Source organism: Balaenoptera borealis (assembly GCF_965194805.1).
Source record: "Balaenoptera borealis genome assembly, chromosome: 5".
Classification (NCBI taxonomy): Eukaryota; Metazoa; Chordata; class Mammalia; order Artiodactyla; family Balaenopteridae; genus Balaenoptera; species Balaenoptera borealis.
The window spans coordinates 139,500,372-139,515,179 of record NC_138862.1 but is presented as its reverse complement, the minus strand read 5'-3'; the positions used below and the strand labels follow the sequence as shown (position 1 = coordinate 139,515,179).

Sequence of the window (14,808 nt, the reverse complement as noted above, 5' to 3'; positions counted from 1 at the left end):
ATTCTGATGTTAACTTTCCCAAGAAGTCACTCAGATGGTAAGTGATAAAACTTGGATTCATACTTTTCCCTTTTTACTCTAACATACTTTCTATGTCTCATTCACAATTTTATCTCTTGTTGTGCTTTTCATCGTGACTTATACACAGTAAGTTTTAATAAATAAATGTGTGAGCTGCATGTAAAACATTTGCCATCAGCAATTGTGGGCACAGCCAAAGCTAAAGCACACAATACATTTTTGATGGTTGTCATGCGTTTTTGAATGTCATCTATAGAGATGCACTAACCAGACCCACTTTAGACCTGGAAAATCAGCCCCTTTGTTATTTTATTTGTTTGTTCCTGCTCTTCTTTTTGTAAGTCTGTGTAGTATAACAGTAGCATAACTTATGAACTTTTCCTTATAACTTATGCTTTCCTGGGAAGTAAATATAATATTTTGAACAAGCTTTTCTATTCAAATCGAATATTTCATACTGACTAATATATTGGGAGGAATAACAAATTTATATGCCAATTGTTAAATGATCATATGCTCACCCCTGTGAAAAGCAGAAAAATTATCACGGATAAGAGAGAGAGATTCCTTCCTTCTTTCCTTTTTCTTTCTTTCTGACATAGATGTTGATCTATAACTTCAAATCTTTATAAAGGATTTGTGCTGTATTTCACAAGTGAGAACAAAGAAGGGTAGCAGAAGCACAGTGAAAATGTACACGTATTTAAAATTCATCAAATTATGAGAATTAGACTTTTTCAAAAATTCTTTACTTGTGTTAATTTTAGGCAATGGAAATTTTAATCATATCTAAACATTTTATGTACTTTTTATTTTATAGACTTTATAGTATATTTTATATATATGTTTAAAATTATCCTATTTGTTAAGTGTTCAAAGACAAATGGAATATAAAAATGATTATTAGTATTTAGTAGCAGAGCAAGTTAATTTACAGCAGTCTATGAAACACCATTTATTTAACAATTCTCCAGGATAATTTGGAAAATTTTTCTTATCATTTTATGAATTATCTACTTCTTCAGGATATTTTTTGGCAGTCTTGCAAAAACCTTATTTTAAGTCATTACACTTTCATTATAGTATACTTATCTAGTCAAATTCAATCTTAAAAAGGACTTTAAAAAGCTTGGATAACAATCCAGTTTAGCACTGATTGATATTATATACTAGATTTTCCCCAGAGCTTTCCTTTCAGTTGAGTTATAAACCTCTTAACGATGTTGACACTCTCAACTTCCCAACTTAAAAAAAACTGAAAGAAAAAGAAAAGAAAAATACTATTATACAGGCAATTAACAAATGCACAAATCTGTACTATGTAGTCAGGAGTTTAGTTCAGTCTTCATTATGAAGTCAGTAATGATTGTATTTGAAACATTGATCACTTTGTTTAATATTGAAAACTATGCTATTAAATTCTTGATAGAGAATATAATTTCTATGGGGGGAGGTTTGTCAACTGAGTAGGAAATATGTTTAATTTGAACTAATGTCTAGTAAATTTTTGCCTGCTAAAATTGGTTACTCTGGCAGCAAATTGTATTACTGGTCCAAAAATTCTGTTATACCTTCCTAAAAGTCTCTCTATTTATAAGGGAACACTTAATGCTTTTAAGAGTGTCAATCATTAAATAGTAAAAATAGCTACGACTACAAGTGGGCATACTTTCTTTCCTGTAAGAAATCTGAGAATAAATGTTTTAGATGAAGAAAGAGGAGAAGTTACAAATATCAATAAAAATTCAAGAGGATGCTTGGTTTATGTTGGTCATTTTATCATTTAGATTTTTGCTCAATCCAACATTTTTACAGGGACTTCTAAGAAGTGGTTGAATTCTATTTTAATTTCAACCTATCTTTCTATCTTGATAGGTCTTCTGTTTTGCCAGTGAATAATGAAATATTCAAGAGGTAGCGAGTAAAAGTCATAAAAGTAGAAGTAATCTTCAAACTCTCCACCAAATTCTTGAGGGAAATATCTGGCTCAGTAACATAAAGTAATGCTTCTATTCTTGCAGATGGTTTCCTTACCAAAGGATTTGTTTAGTGAGTCAATTTGATGGTGAATTCAAGTTTTTAATATCCTGGTTCTAGGTATTTAAATGATTAGAAATGGGTAATACAAATTTCAAAAAGGAAGTAACTTCTTTAAGTGGAGAATCTGGGCTGCATATCATTGGTGACCTTGGCCTCTTTATTTAAAAGGGCACAAAATCGTGGACATACAAATTGCCACAAATATTTAAAACCTGAGCATGTGAAAAATAAGCACAGGGGTAAAACCAACCTTCAAGGTCATGTGGAAGGGAGCTCTTTACTCACCACTGTGACGTTGAAAGCATACAGGAGATCAAAAGGCAGGGCAGCAATTAAATCAATGATGAACCAGGTTGTGACATAGTGGATGCAAATTGATCTTGCTTCGAAGATAACTTGGCCAGACTTGCTGACATAGGTTGTTCGAAAATTTAAAATAATATCTGCTTGAGAAAAAAAAGGATAGAGAAAGAGGATTTAGGAGAAAGAGAGAGAGGAGAAGGAAAGAAGGAAAGACAAGGTAAGAAGAGAAGATGGAAGGAAGACAGGCAGGTGGGTGGGGGGGAAGAAAGAGAGGAAGAAAACTGTATTAAATTAGACTAACGGTAACCTCTTAACGTACTTTAGATTGACAATATCCAAAATACTCTTCTTGACACATCCAGCTCAACTCAACAAACAGGTATTGGAGAAGGGTGAAGAAAGCAGTATTTTTTGAGCAGTAATACATTCCAGACTTTGGGCCACACGTTAACATAATTAAAATAAATAATAATAACAATAACAACAATAGGCAACACTTACTGAATGCTCACTGTGTAGCAGACATTGTCCTAAGAACTTAGCTTAGATTGTTTCACTTACTCAGAACATCTTCCACGATGTTAACATAGCAGACAGTACATAGTAGGCAGTATTAGCAGAGGCAGAAACTAAGTCTCAGTGGGAAAAGTAACTCATCCATGATCATCTTGCCAACAGTGGCAGAGACGATTCTGAACACAAGTATAATTTGCAGTCCATATTCTTTTCATTTATTTTTTATCCGATAGTACTCTATTCCGTGTACAAAAGTTTTACTAATCTCCGTATGGATATGAAACTGCTCCTTGCCCTGAAGGTGTTTGTATTCACAAAATACCAGAAGTTTCTTGTTTGGATTTCTAGGTTAAACTCCCCATTCCATTTAAATGGAAGATATAATCATTTTCAACCATTCCTTACATCATCCTTTTAATATATTTTTATTTTATGTTTATTTTATATTTGTATTTATTTTATATTTATATTATATTTTACTATCTATTTATCAAACTTTTTACAATATATGACATCCTTGTGAGGGCTGGTCAAAGGACAAAGCCATAGACATGTGGACCATCTAGAGTTCAATCCTGCCACCTATGAATAAACTTCTCAGAGTCTGTCACATAGTTCCTGGGTTAAATATCATTAAAGCACTGGAAAGGGTTATCTTTTCTTTAATTTGTCTTAGAGTTGAGTATGACCAAGTTATGGGGAATTTTGGGATTGGTGCATACACGTAAGTGTGATGAAGGCTGATAATTTTCTACACTGGCGACCCCAACAGAAACATATTTGTCTGTGGGAGTTTGTTCTTAAGGAGTGTCGTGATTCAGTGACAAAGATCAAAGGAAGGAATTTGGGAAGTAAGTACCCCAAAGAGAATAGGAATTCAAAGAGCTAGGGAACGAATGCTAAGCTCTGAGTTACATAATTTTTAAATGAATTGGAGTACTCTTTACAGCTAACGTAAACCATTGCACGTACGTGGAATCGTGTCATGTGAGGTTAAGAACTTGTTGGTATCATGATCGTAATGCTAACAATAATAAAGATTACAATAATGTGCACTTTATATTTGTAGATCATGTTTACTTTTCACTTTACATCACATTTGAAGGAGAATTCTAAGATGCCCCCTCCCAATCCCCTGCCACCACCCTCACTCTCCTCTGATCTATTCCCCTTGGGTAAGGGTGGATCCCCTGAGCATGATGAGATATGAAGGTGTGATCACGTTACATCATAGGGGTAAAGAGAGATGATCTGCGTGGCCTGCCCTCGTCAGGTGAGCCCTTTAAAGCAGACCTTTCTTCATCTGGTGTTAAGGGATTGGAAAGCAGTGAGGCATGCTCTGCCTGGCCTGGAAGGAAGCAACTGCATATAATGGGGAGGGCCACACGGCCGGGAACGGCGGGCAGCCTCTAGTTGCTGAGAACGACCCCTCACTGACATCTCGCGAGAAATGGAGACCTTAGTCCCACAACCATAAAGAAATTTGCTCAACGGCCACATGAGATTGGAAGAGAATCCTGGGCTCCAGGACGGACCACAAACTGACACCTTGATTTCAACCTTCTGAGGCCCTGAGCAGAGACTTCAGCTAAGGTAGATCTGGACTTCTGACCTATAGAAACTATGAGATAATAAACGAGTATTGTTTTAAGCTGATGTGTTTGCGGTAATTGGCTATGCAGCAATAAAAAACTAATACAACATTTAGTAAGTCATCTGGTTCTCATTATAGCCTGTGAGATGAGATAATACAGGAATTCTGACAAAACAGATTACTATCACATTATTATAGATAACACTATGTTCTTAATACGAACGCAGTGCTGTTCTATGACCTTTACAATCATAATCTCATTGACTCCTTACAACAATGCTAAGAGGTAAGTATTTTTATTAATCCCTTTTACAGATGAGAAAACTGAGGCAGAAAAGACATCAAGTGATCTGCCCAGGATCACACCTGATGAACTAAAGCTCAAGATTAAACCCCTCAGCTAATTAGTGAAAGAGCAAGACCTGGATTCAAGTCTCTTAAGTTCCAATTCTGTGCTTTGGGTTTTGGTGCCTCAACAGAGACCAGTCACATCTCAGATCTGGAAGCAAGTTCTAGGTGACTCAAAAAGAAAACATTAATTGTTCTAGACTATTGTGAATGATCTAACTTATTAAGACGATGTTATTAGAAGTCATTTTTGTTCAAAAAATAAAAATATTAAAATACTTCCATTGTTAATACTGAGAATATGAAAGGATGAAGCTAGTCGATAAGCCACTCACAAAGGATGAACACAATCCCAAGGTGATTTCCACTGCAGAGTAAAAATGCTATCATGGCAAAAAGTACCGATGCATCCCTGAAGTATGGCCACCAAAGGGGGCTGGGAGCTCAAGGGAATGCCATGAAGTTGTTAGGGTAGCAGGTGACCTTTTCATTCTTTCTCTTTAACTTTCTAGACTCATGTATTTGTGCATTAGCCAAGCAATTTAACAGCTTAGACCAGCAGCTGTTGAAATAAAGCAGTCGATAAGTAGTTCATTATCAAATTGAAGGAATAAATGCCTTTGTGTATTTACTAACTGATCACCAGGTTCTACCACAGATTTTACAGAAAACCCACTGCCACCATCCACATACCTGGGGTGCTCTCCTGAATGGAGGAATGGAAGAAATGATTGATTGCTCTTTGGTTGATTGATACAGTAAACATTTTTAAAGCTATGTGGTTGACTGAAGAATAAAATAGAGGTGCAGACTTCTGAACAGAAAAGATATTTTCTTGGATGAGTCATTACAAAATATTAGTTTAGAAAGCTTTTTAAAAAATAATCTGTTACTCAACTGAGTTAATTGGATGAAAAGAAGATGTGCTTATTTTTAAGTTTAAAAAGAAGTAATGGTAAGTAATGGTAAGACTTTTAAACACAAAGAATGTTAACAGCAAAAGAATAAAAGCTATCTTTTAAATTTATGGATACAAATATATTTTTGAAGTACTTGAGTACTTTCAGGTTTATTTTCAGGGAAAAAAACCTAGATATGTATTATATTCTAAGATTTCTAGGACTATGGTATCATATAAGGACTGTAGGTTTGAGTGAGTGATGAGTATTATTTTTATTTATTTTTTAACTCTTTTAAAAATTTTATTGAAGTGTAGTTAATTTACAATGTGAGTATTTATTTATTTATTTATTTTTAAAAACCTTTTATTCTATATTGGAGTATAGTTGATTAACAATGTTGTGTTAGTTTCAGGGGTAGGGCAAAGTGATTCAGTTATACATATGCATGTAGCTATTCTTTTCCAAGTTCTTTCCCCATTTGGGTTATTACATAATTATTTTTAGATAGCTGATTTTTTTTTTAAAAACCTACTTTTGTCATACACATAATAATAGACATAGTTCTGCTGTACTGTGATTTACAAAACATATTTTCATGTTTATGAAAATCTCTGACATTTTACTAATGACTCAGGAGATTTAAGGAAATTGTTTAAAATCATGAAGATAGTAAGCAAGAGAGAAACAGGACATCTTTTGACAGGCAATTCCATTTTCTTTCCATTATCTTAAAGATTTACGGCATTTTCAAATATATTTTAGGGGCAATACCAATAGGTCAGTGCAGAGAAATGTATTTCCAATTTTAGCCCTTAGATTCAATTCAGCATTGGCAGTGCCCAGGTAAAAGAATATTAAATCAGGGTCACAGAATTGAATGTGTGGGAATGAACTGTCTTTGATTCTGGAAATACAAGGATTAAGCATCTGTCCAGGGAGAACTGAGAAATCACTCTGTGTACTCTCCACTGATAAAGATGCGGTGGCAATGTAAATGTTCCCTTAACGGAAGGGCAGAAATGGGGAGCACACGTTCTTTCAGAGTGAGGGAAACACAGAATAAAATTAGATTGTGACGAGGGAAAAAACAGCCTCCCAGATCTGGTGTTCCTCATAAAAGAACCACGGGGGCGAAGAGGAGATTCACCAACTATACTGGGTCCAGCTGCTCTTTCCCCTGTAGTTGTCTCACTTCCCATAAAGTTTTACACCTTCAGTGAATTAACTCAGCGACTCATTCAAATGTTGCAGTAAGAATGTGGTCTCCTCCAGACCCTAACCCTAACCTTCCTAAAAGGCAGCAGTATGGTTTTCATTCTGAGATATCTAGAAAGTATAACGTTTTTCAACTTTATGTTGAAAAATACATGAGTATTCATTAATATAGAAATTTTTATATTTAACTTTTCTTGTTAATTCCATTTATTATCAACGTGCACAACTGTCTATAAGCACACATACACACAGTTTGAATCAGGAAAAATATTTCCAAAACCATAACGAATTGAGTCATACGAATTTAGCACTTAGAAATGTTAATGCCTCACGTATGTGTGTACGCATAACAGTCTCTTGTGGCACATGGTGCTGGTATCATGTGAAATGAATAAACAAACAGGGTAATAGAGAATTACCATATATACATACATACATACGTACATGTGATTTACAGAATTTCAAAAAATTGATCATAATATACCCCACCAAAATGAGGCAGACTATAATTGAATTCTTTTATGATTCAGATCACGCTGAATTATTTTGCAGGATAATCAGTTTACCTTGCTGTATTTAGGTTTTACACAAGCATTATGAAAATAAAGACAAATAACAGAGAGATTACTGTAAGTGTTTTGTTCTCGTATGGTTAAGACCTCCAAAAACTAGTGTTTCATTTCTCTCTCTCACTAAATGGTTATGTATGAGAACTAAAAGGCAAGAAGATTAAATCCAGTTTTTCCAGTTTGATTTCCCTGAGAACTATGTAATTAGAAAGTACAAAAAGAAAAGGTTAAATTTGATATGGCACAAATTAGTAGATTTCTTTTCTTTATTAACATGCATGCCAGATGGGAAATAATTTTAAGATAATATTGACTTACTTGTTAAAAAGTAAATTAAAATAGAATGGTGTGCATGAGAGCAAATGCACCAAATACAAATAATATCTTCATTTAGCCATTTCTTTACAATTTAATCAATACAGTACAGCACGGGTGGAGAGAGATTTAACTAAACCAGCTGCCGACTAATATTCTAAAGATACCCAGTCTTTTTCCATTGCTTGTGAGACACTCCTCTGAACACAGTATGATGCCACAGCAAATTTGAGTTGCACGTGTGGGAAGAATGAATAACTGGGGGTTGATTAATGAAGAGGCTTGAGGGACTCAAAATCCTGAGAATGGCTGTAATTGATTGCCAGGATTAGTGGATGAGATTTTCATACCACTTGATCCTTGCTCATCTTGTCAGCATTTGTCCCTCCTGCTTACCTTAAATGAGAAGTTTATGGAAAAGAAAGGGCAACAGACAGAGGGAGAAGCAGCAGTTAAGAGCAATTGCCTGAAGAAAAGGTAAGGATGAAAGAATGTAACCAGGTGGGTTGGGCGTGGTCGATACCACCATTGATTTCTGTTTTGTACCAGAGTCATGGTGGACTCTTACATCAGTTTTGACCCTCAACGTCAACATCAGATGGAACAGCCCAGAAAAGAAGTCCTTCCATCCTAACGTCTCTTTGAACGGAAGAACCCCATCCATGTCATGCTTCATAAGGATGCGGTCAACCAGGCCTTGAATGATTCGGGCAATGGTGAGCCCTCTGCCTTTTGCGAGCGCTGCCTTAGTTTGACGCGTCCTTCTTACTTTTCTCAAATAGGTTTCTTCCTCCTTCTAACTCCCTCTCCTTCGTTCTAGTTTTGTCATAAGCAGCAACACAGAGTATGTTCTACCTTCCAACCCAAAAGCCCTTCTTATAAATATTCGAAATCAGGCACCACGGTCTTTCCGTGCCCCAGGCTGTAGATCTCCATTTCTTTCAACTGTCTCTTGCTGATATGGTTTCCTCTTCTCAGTCCCGATGCTTTTCTCTTGTTTGGTGGTTTTCACAGCAAAGTCTCATGGAAGATAGGGTTTGGGCTTTTGCCTCTTCCTTCCTTCCTCCCTTCTTTCTCTCTCTTTCTTCCTTCCCTTCCTTCCTTCCTTCCTTCCTTCCTTCCTTCCTTCCTTCCTTCCTTCCTTCTTTCCTTTCTTCCTTACTCCCTACCCCCCTCTCTTTCCTCTTTTCAGGCTGAATTTTTGTTTGTTTTACATAGTGAGTTGCCCCATCAATTTTTATTTTGAAAAGAAATTTTCAGGTTTTTAACACAATAAAGAAAAGAAAAGAAAACCATTCACGTAGTTGACTACTGTCCTTTTGGAAGTAAGGTACTGAAACGGTAGCAGACTATGCCATCCTCAAATATGTCACTTTGGAATAAGAATTATTTTGAGCTGAAGGCAACTGAGAAGGAGCAGAAGCCAGAAAAGCTCCCTGCCCTCTTCCTATTTGCTTAAAATCAGGACATAAATTTTCAAAAGTGTCCCTGCTCTCTTCTCTACCAGGAAAGACAAAAGTTAATCCCCAGATGTAGCCTGTCCAGTGGGAAGACAGTAGCAAATACTCAGCAGTGTTTGCAGAGTTCTCATTATTCCACAGTCTCACCAACACTCGACATTGTCACACTTAAAAATTTTTGCCAATTGGGTGATAGTATAATGTTTCTAGTAATATATTTAGAATTGTTTTTTCTTTTAGTAATGCAGCCTTAGTAAACTGCTGGGAAATCTTAAAAAAAAAAACCAAAAAAACAAAAAACTCTTCTGTTACTATTAGTTAAAGTAAACTTTTGCCAAGTTAAATTCCCAAATGTTGGCTTTTTGTACAGATTGCTCCCAGTTGATTGCTTCTATTTTTTATTGGAAGATCTAAAGCATAGCTATACCTTTCAGCTTTGCAACATCCTTAAGTACTATGAAAATGTGTCAGTTGAGGACCTGTTGTGCTCTTTGCCCTGTGCAGGGTTCTTGGCACTCAAAGATGGGCAAGACATCCAAAAGAAGCATGCCTCTGATGGGGACCATGGACTCCCATTTTTATTATTTGAAGTCCCATCTGTGAATGTGCTGGCAGGTCAAAGGACACAGCACACATTCCCAGCAGATCTCTATGAAAACTCCCACTTATTCTCTATAACTATTTTATTATACTGACTTTGTACATTGCTTTCATTTTATTGTATAACGTTACCTTCTCAAAAAACTTCCACATAACATGTACACTGGTATGTGTAGAAACTACCAGTTTCGGCTCCATATAAATTATCCACTTTCAGGTGCTATGTAACTCTAAATTAGATATTGAATTTTGGAATTACTTGATCATTTTTAGTAAAAATAATTTAATGATTCAACATAAACTACTGAAGAACCATGATTTATGTATACACTACTTAATTATAGAAAGTCTTTTGGCATACTTATCCTGTTTATAGTTATAGTTTTTGAGTGGTAAAATTTCCAAATTTAACTCCAATAGAAAACATAAGGACTATAACATCTATAATATTCAGTCATGAAATTTAAAAAACTAATAATTAAAGTCTATTAATTTCATATGAAGTAAATATTAGTTATCCAAGTAGCAAAACTTAGAATTAATGAAGACCAAGATAGACAACAAAAGATGTGCTAATGAGAGACCTTCAAGATGACGGAGGAGTAAGACATAGAGATCACCTTCCTCCTCACAAATACATCAGAAATACAAGTACATGTGGAACAACTCCTACAGAACAGCTATTGAACATTGGCAGAAGACTTCAGACTTCCCAAAAAGCAAGAAACTCCCACGTACCTGGCCGTGCGGCTGAAAGGGTCTTGGTGCTCCAGCTGGTGTCAGGTCTGTGCCTCTGAGGTGGGAGATCCGAGTTCAGGACATTAGTCCACCAGAGACCTCCTGGCTCCACATAATATCAAATAGTGAAAGCTCTCCCAGAGATCTCCATCTCAACGCTAAGACCCAGCTCCACTCAATGAACGGCAAGCTACAGTGCTGGACAACCTATGCCAAACAACTAGCAAGACAGGAACACAACCCCACCCATTAGCAGAGAGGCTGCCTAAAATCATAATAAGGTCACAGACACCCCAAAACACACCACCAGACGTGGTTCTGCCCACCAGAAAGACAAGATCCAGCCTCATGCACCAGAACACAGGCACTAGTCCCCTCCAACAAGGAGCCTACACAACCCACTGAACCAACCTTAGCCTCGGGGGGCAGACACCAAAAACAAGGGGAACTACAAGCCCACAGCCTGCAAAAAGGAGACCCCAAACACAGTAAGTTAAGAAAAATGAGAAGATAGAGAAACACACAGCTGATGAAGGAGAAAGGTAAAAACTTACCAGACCAAACAAATGAAGAAGAAATAGGCAGTCTACCTGAAAAAGAATTCAGAGTAATGACAGTAAAGATTATCCAAAATCTTGGAAATAGAATGAAGAAAATAAAAGAAACATTTAACAAGGAACTAGAAGAACTAAAGAGTAAATAAACAATGATGAACAACACAATAAATGAAATTAAAAATTATCTAGAAGGAATCAATAGCAGAATAACTGAGGTAGAAGAATGGATAAGTGACTTGGAAGATAAAATAGTGGAGCTACTGCAGAGCAGAATAAAGGAAAAAGAATGAAAAGAATTGAGGACAGTCTCAGAAAGCTCTCAGACAACATTAAACACAACAACATTCTAATTATAGGGGTCCCAGAAGAAGTAGAGAAAAAGAAAGGGACTGAGAAAATATTTGAAGAGACTATAGTTGAAAACTTCCCTAATATGGGAAAGGAAAGAGTCAATCAAGTCCAGGAAGTGCAGAGAGTTCCATACAGGATAAATCCAAGGAGAAACACGCCAGAACACATATTAATCAAACTATCAAAAATTAAATACAAAGAAAAAATATTAAAAGCAGCAATGGAAAAACAACAAAAAACATACAAGGGAATCCCCCTAAGGTTATACAGCTGATCTTTCAGTAGAAACTCTGCAAGCCAGAAGGGAGTGGCAGGACATATTTAAAGGGATGAAAGGGAAAAACCTACAACCAAGATTACTCTACCCAGCAAGGATCTCATTCAGATTTGACAGAGAAATTAAAACCTTTGCAGACAAGCAAGAGCTAAGAGAATTCAGCACCACCAAACCAGCTTTAAAACAAATGCTAAAGGAACTTCTCTAGGCAGGAAACACAAGAGAAGGAAAACACCTACAATAACAAACCCCAAAAAATTATGAAAATGGTAATAGCAACATACATATCAATAATTACCTTAAATGTAAATGGATTAAATGCTCCAACCAAAAGACATAGACTGGCTGAATGGATCCAATAACAAGACCGTATATATGCTGTCTACAAGAGACGCACTTCAGACCTAGGAACACATACAGACTGAAACAGAGGGGATGGAAAAAGATATTCTATGCAAATGGAAATCAAAAGAAAGCTGGAGTAGCAATTCTCATATCAGACAAAATAGACTTTAAAATAAAGACTATTACAAGAGACAAAGAAGGACACTATATAATGATCAAGGGATCGATCCAAGAGGAAGGTATAACAACAATTGTAAATATTTATGCACCCAACATAGGAGCACCTCAATACATAAGGCAAATACTAACAGCCATAAAAGGGGAAATTGACAGCAACACAATCATAGTAGGGGACTTTAACACCCCACTTTCACCAATGCACAGATCATCCAAAATGAAAATAAATAAGGAAACACAAGCTTTAAATGATACATTAAACAAGATGGACTTAATTGATATTTATAGGACATTCCACCCCAAAACAACAGAATACACATTTTTCTCAAGTTCTCATGGAACATTCTCCAGGATAGATCATATCTTGGGTCACAAATCAAGCCTTGGTAAATTTAAGAAAATTGAAATCGTATCAAGTATCTTTTCCGACCACAACGCTATGAGACTAGATATCAATTACAGGAAAAGATCTGTAAAAAATACAAACTCATGGAGGCTACACAATACACTACTTAATAACGAAGTGATCACTGAAGAAATCAAAGGGGAAATCAAAAAATACCTAGAAACAAATGACAATGAAAACACGATGACCCAAAACCTATGGGATGCAGCAAAAGCAGTTCTAAGAGGGAAGTTTATAGCAATACAATCCTACCTCAAGAAACAAGAAATATCTCAAATAAACAATCTAACCTTACAGCTAAACCAATCATAGAAAGAAAAACAAAAAAACCCCAAAGTTATCAGAGGGAAAGAAATCATAAAGATCAGATCAGAAATAAATGAAAAAGAAATGAAAGAAACAATAGTAAAGATCCATAAAACCAAACGCTGGTTGTTTGAGAAGATAAACAAAATTGATAAACCATTAGCCAGACTCATCAAGAGAAAAAGGGGGAAGACTCAAATCAATAGGATAAGAAATGAAAACGGAGAAGTAACAACTGACACTGCAGAAATACAAAGGATCATGAGAGATTACTACAAGCAACTATATGACAATAAACTGGACAACCTGGTAGAAATGGACAAATTCTTAGAAAAGCACAACCTTCTGAGACGGAACCAGGAAGAAATAGAAAATATAAACAGATCAATCACAAGCACTGAAATTGAGACTGTGATTAAAAATTTTCCAACAAACAAAAACTCAGGACCAGATGGCTTCACAGGTGAATTCTATCAAACATTTAGAGAAGAGCTAACACCTATCCTTCTCAAACTCATCCAAAATATAGCAGAGGTAGGAACACTCCCAAACTCATTCTATGAAGTCACCATCACCCTGATACCAAAACCAGACAAAGATGTCACAAAGAAAGGAAAGTACAGGCCAATATCACTGATGAACATAGATGCAAAAATCCTCAACAAAATACTAGCAAACAGAATCCAACAGCACATTAAAAGGATCATACACCATGATCATGTGGGGTTTATCCCAGGAATGCAAGGATTCTTCAATATACACAAGTCAATCAATGTGATACACCATATTAACAAATTTAAGGAGAAAAACCATATGATCATCTCAATAGATGCAGAAAAATCTTTCAACAAAATTCAACACCCATTTATGATAAAAACCCTCCAGAAAGTAGGCATAGAGGGAACTTACCTCAACATAATAAAGGCCATATATGACAAACACACAGACAACATCATTCTCAATGGTCAAAAACTGAAACCATTTTCACTAAGATCAGGAGCAAGACAAGGTTGTCCACTTGCACCACTATTATTCAACATAGTTTTGGAAATTTTAGCCACAGCAATCAGAGAAGAAAAAGAAATAAAAGAAATCCAAATTGGAAAAGAAGTAAAGCTGTCACTATTTGCCGATTACATGATCCTATACACAGAGAATCCTAAAGATGCTACCAGAAAACTACTAGAGCTAATCAACGAATTTGGTAAAGTAGCAGGATACAAAATTAATGCACAGAAATCTCTTGCATTCCTATACACTAATGATGAAAAATCTGAAAGAGAATTTAAGGAAACACTCCCGTTTACCATTGCAACAAAAACAATAAAATACCTAGGAATAAAATTACCTAAGGAGACAAAAGACCTGTATGCAGAAAATTATAAGACACTGATGAAAGAAATTAAAGATGACACAAACAGATGGAGAGATACACCATGTTCTTGGATTGGAAGGATCAACATAGTGAAAATGACTATACTACCCAAAGCAATCTACAGATTCAATGCAATCCCTATCAAGCTACCAATGGCATTTTTCACAGAACTAGAACAAAAAATTTCACAATTTGTATGGGAACACAAAAGACCATGAATAGCCAAAGCAATCTTGAGAAAGAAAAATGGAGCTGGAGGAATCAGGCTCCTGGACTTCAGACTACACTACAAAGCTACAGTAATCAAGACAGTATGGTACTGGCACAAAAACAGAAATATAGATCAATGGAACAGGATAGAAAGCCCAGCAATAAACCCACACACATATGGTC

At 35.9% G+C, this 14,808-nt stretch overlaps 1 protein-coding gene across 1 annotated transcript in view; it reads right to left on the bottom strand.

Moving 5' to 3' along the window:
• The window catches only part of KCNH8 (potassium voltage-gated channel subfamily H member 8), a 272,237-nt gene that overhangs the window by 129,459 nt on the left and 127,970 nt on the right, over window positions 1–14,808 (bottom strand). Inside the window, exon 5 of the mRNA XM_082392854.1 lies at window positions 2,347–2,504. Within this exon, the coding sequence (XP_082248980.1) occupies window positions 2,347–2,504 (158 nt within the window). The remainder of the gene's footprint in view (window positions 1–2,346; window positions 2,505–14,808) is intronic.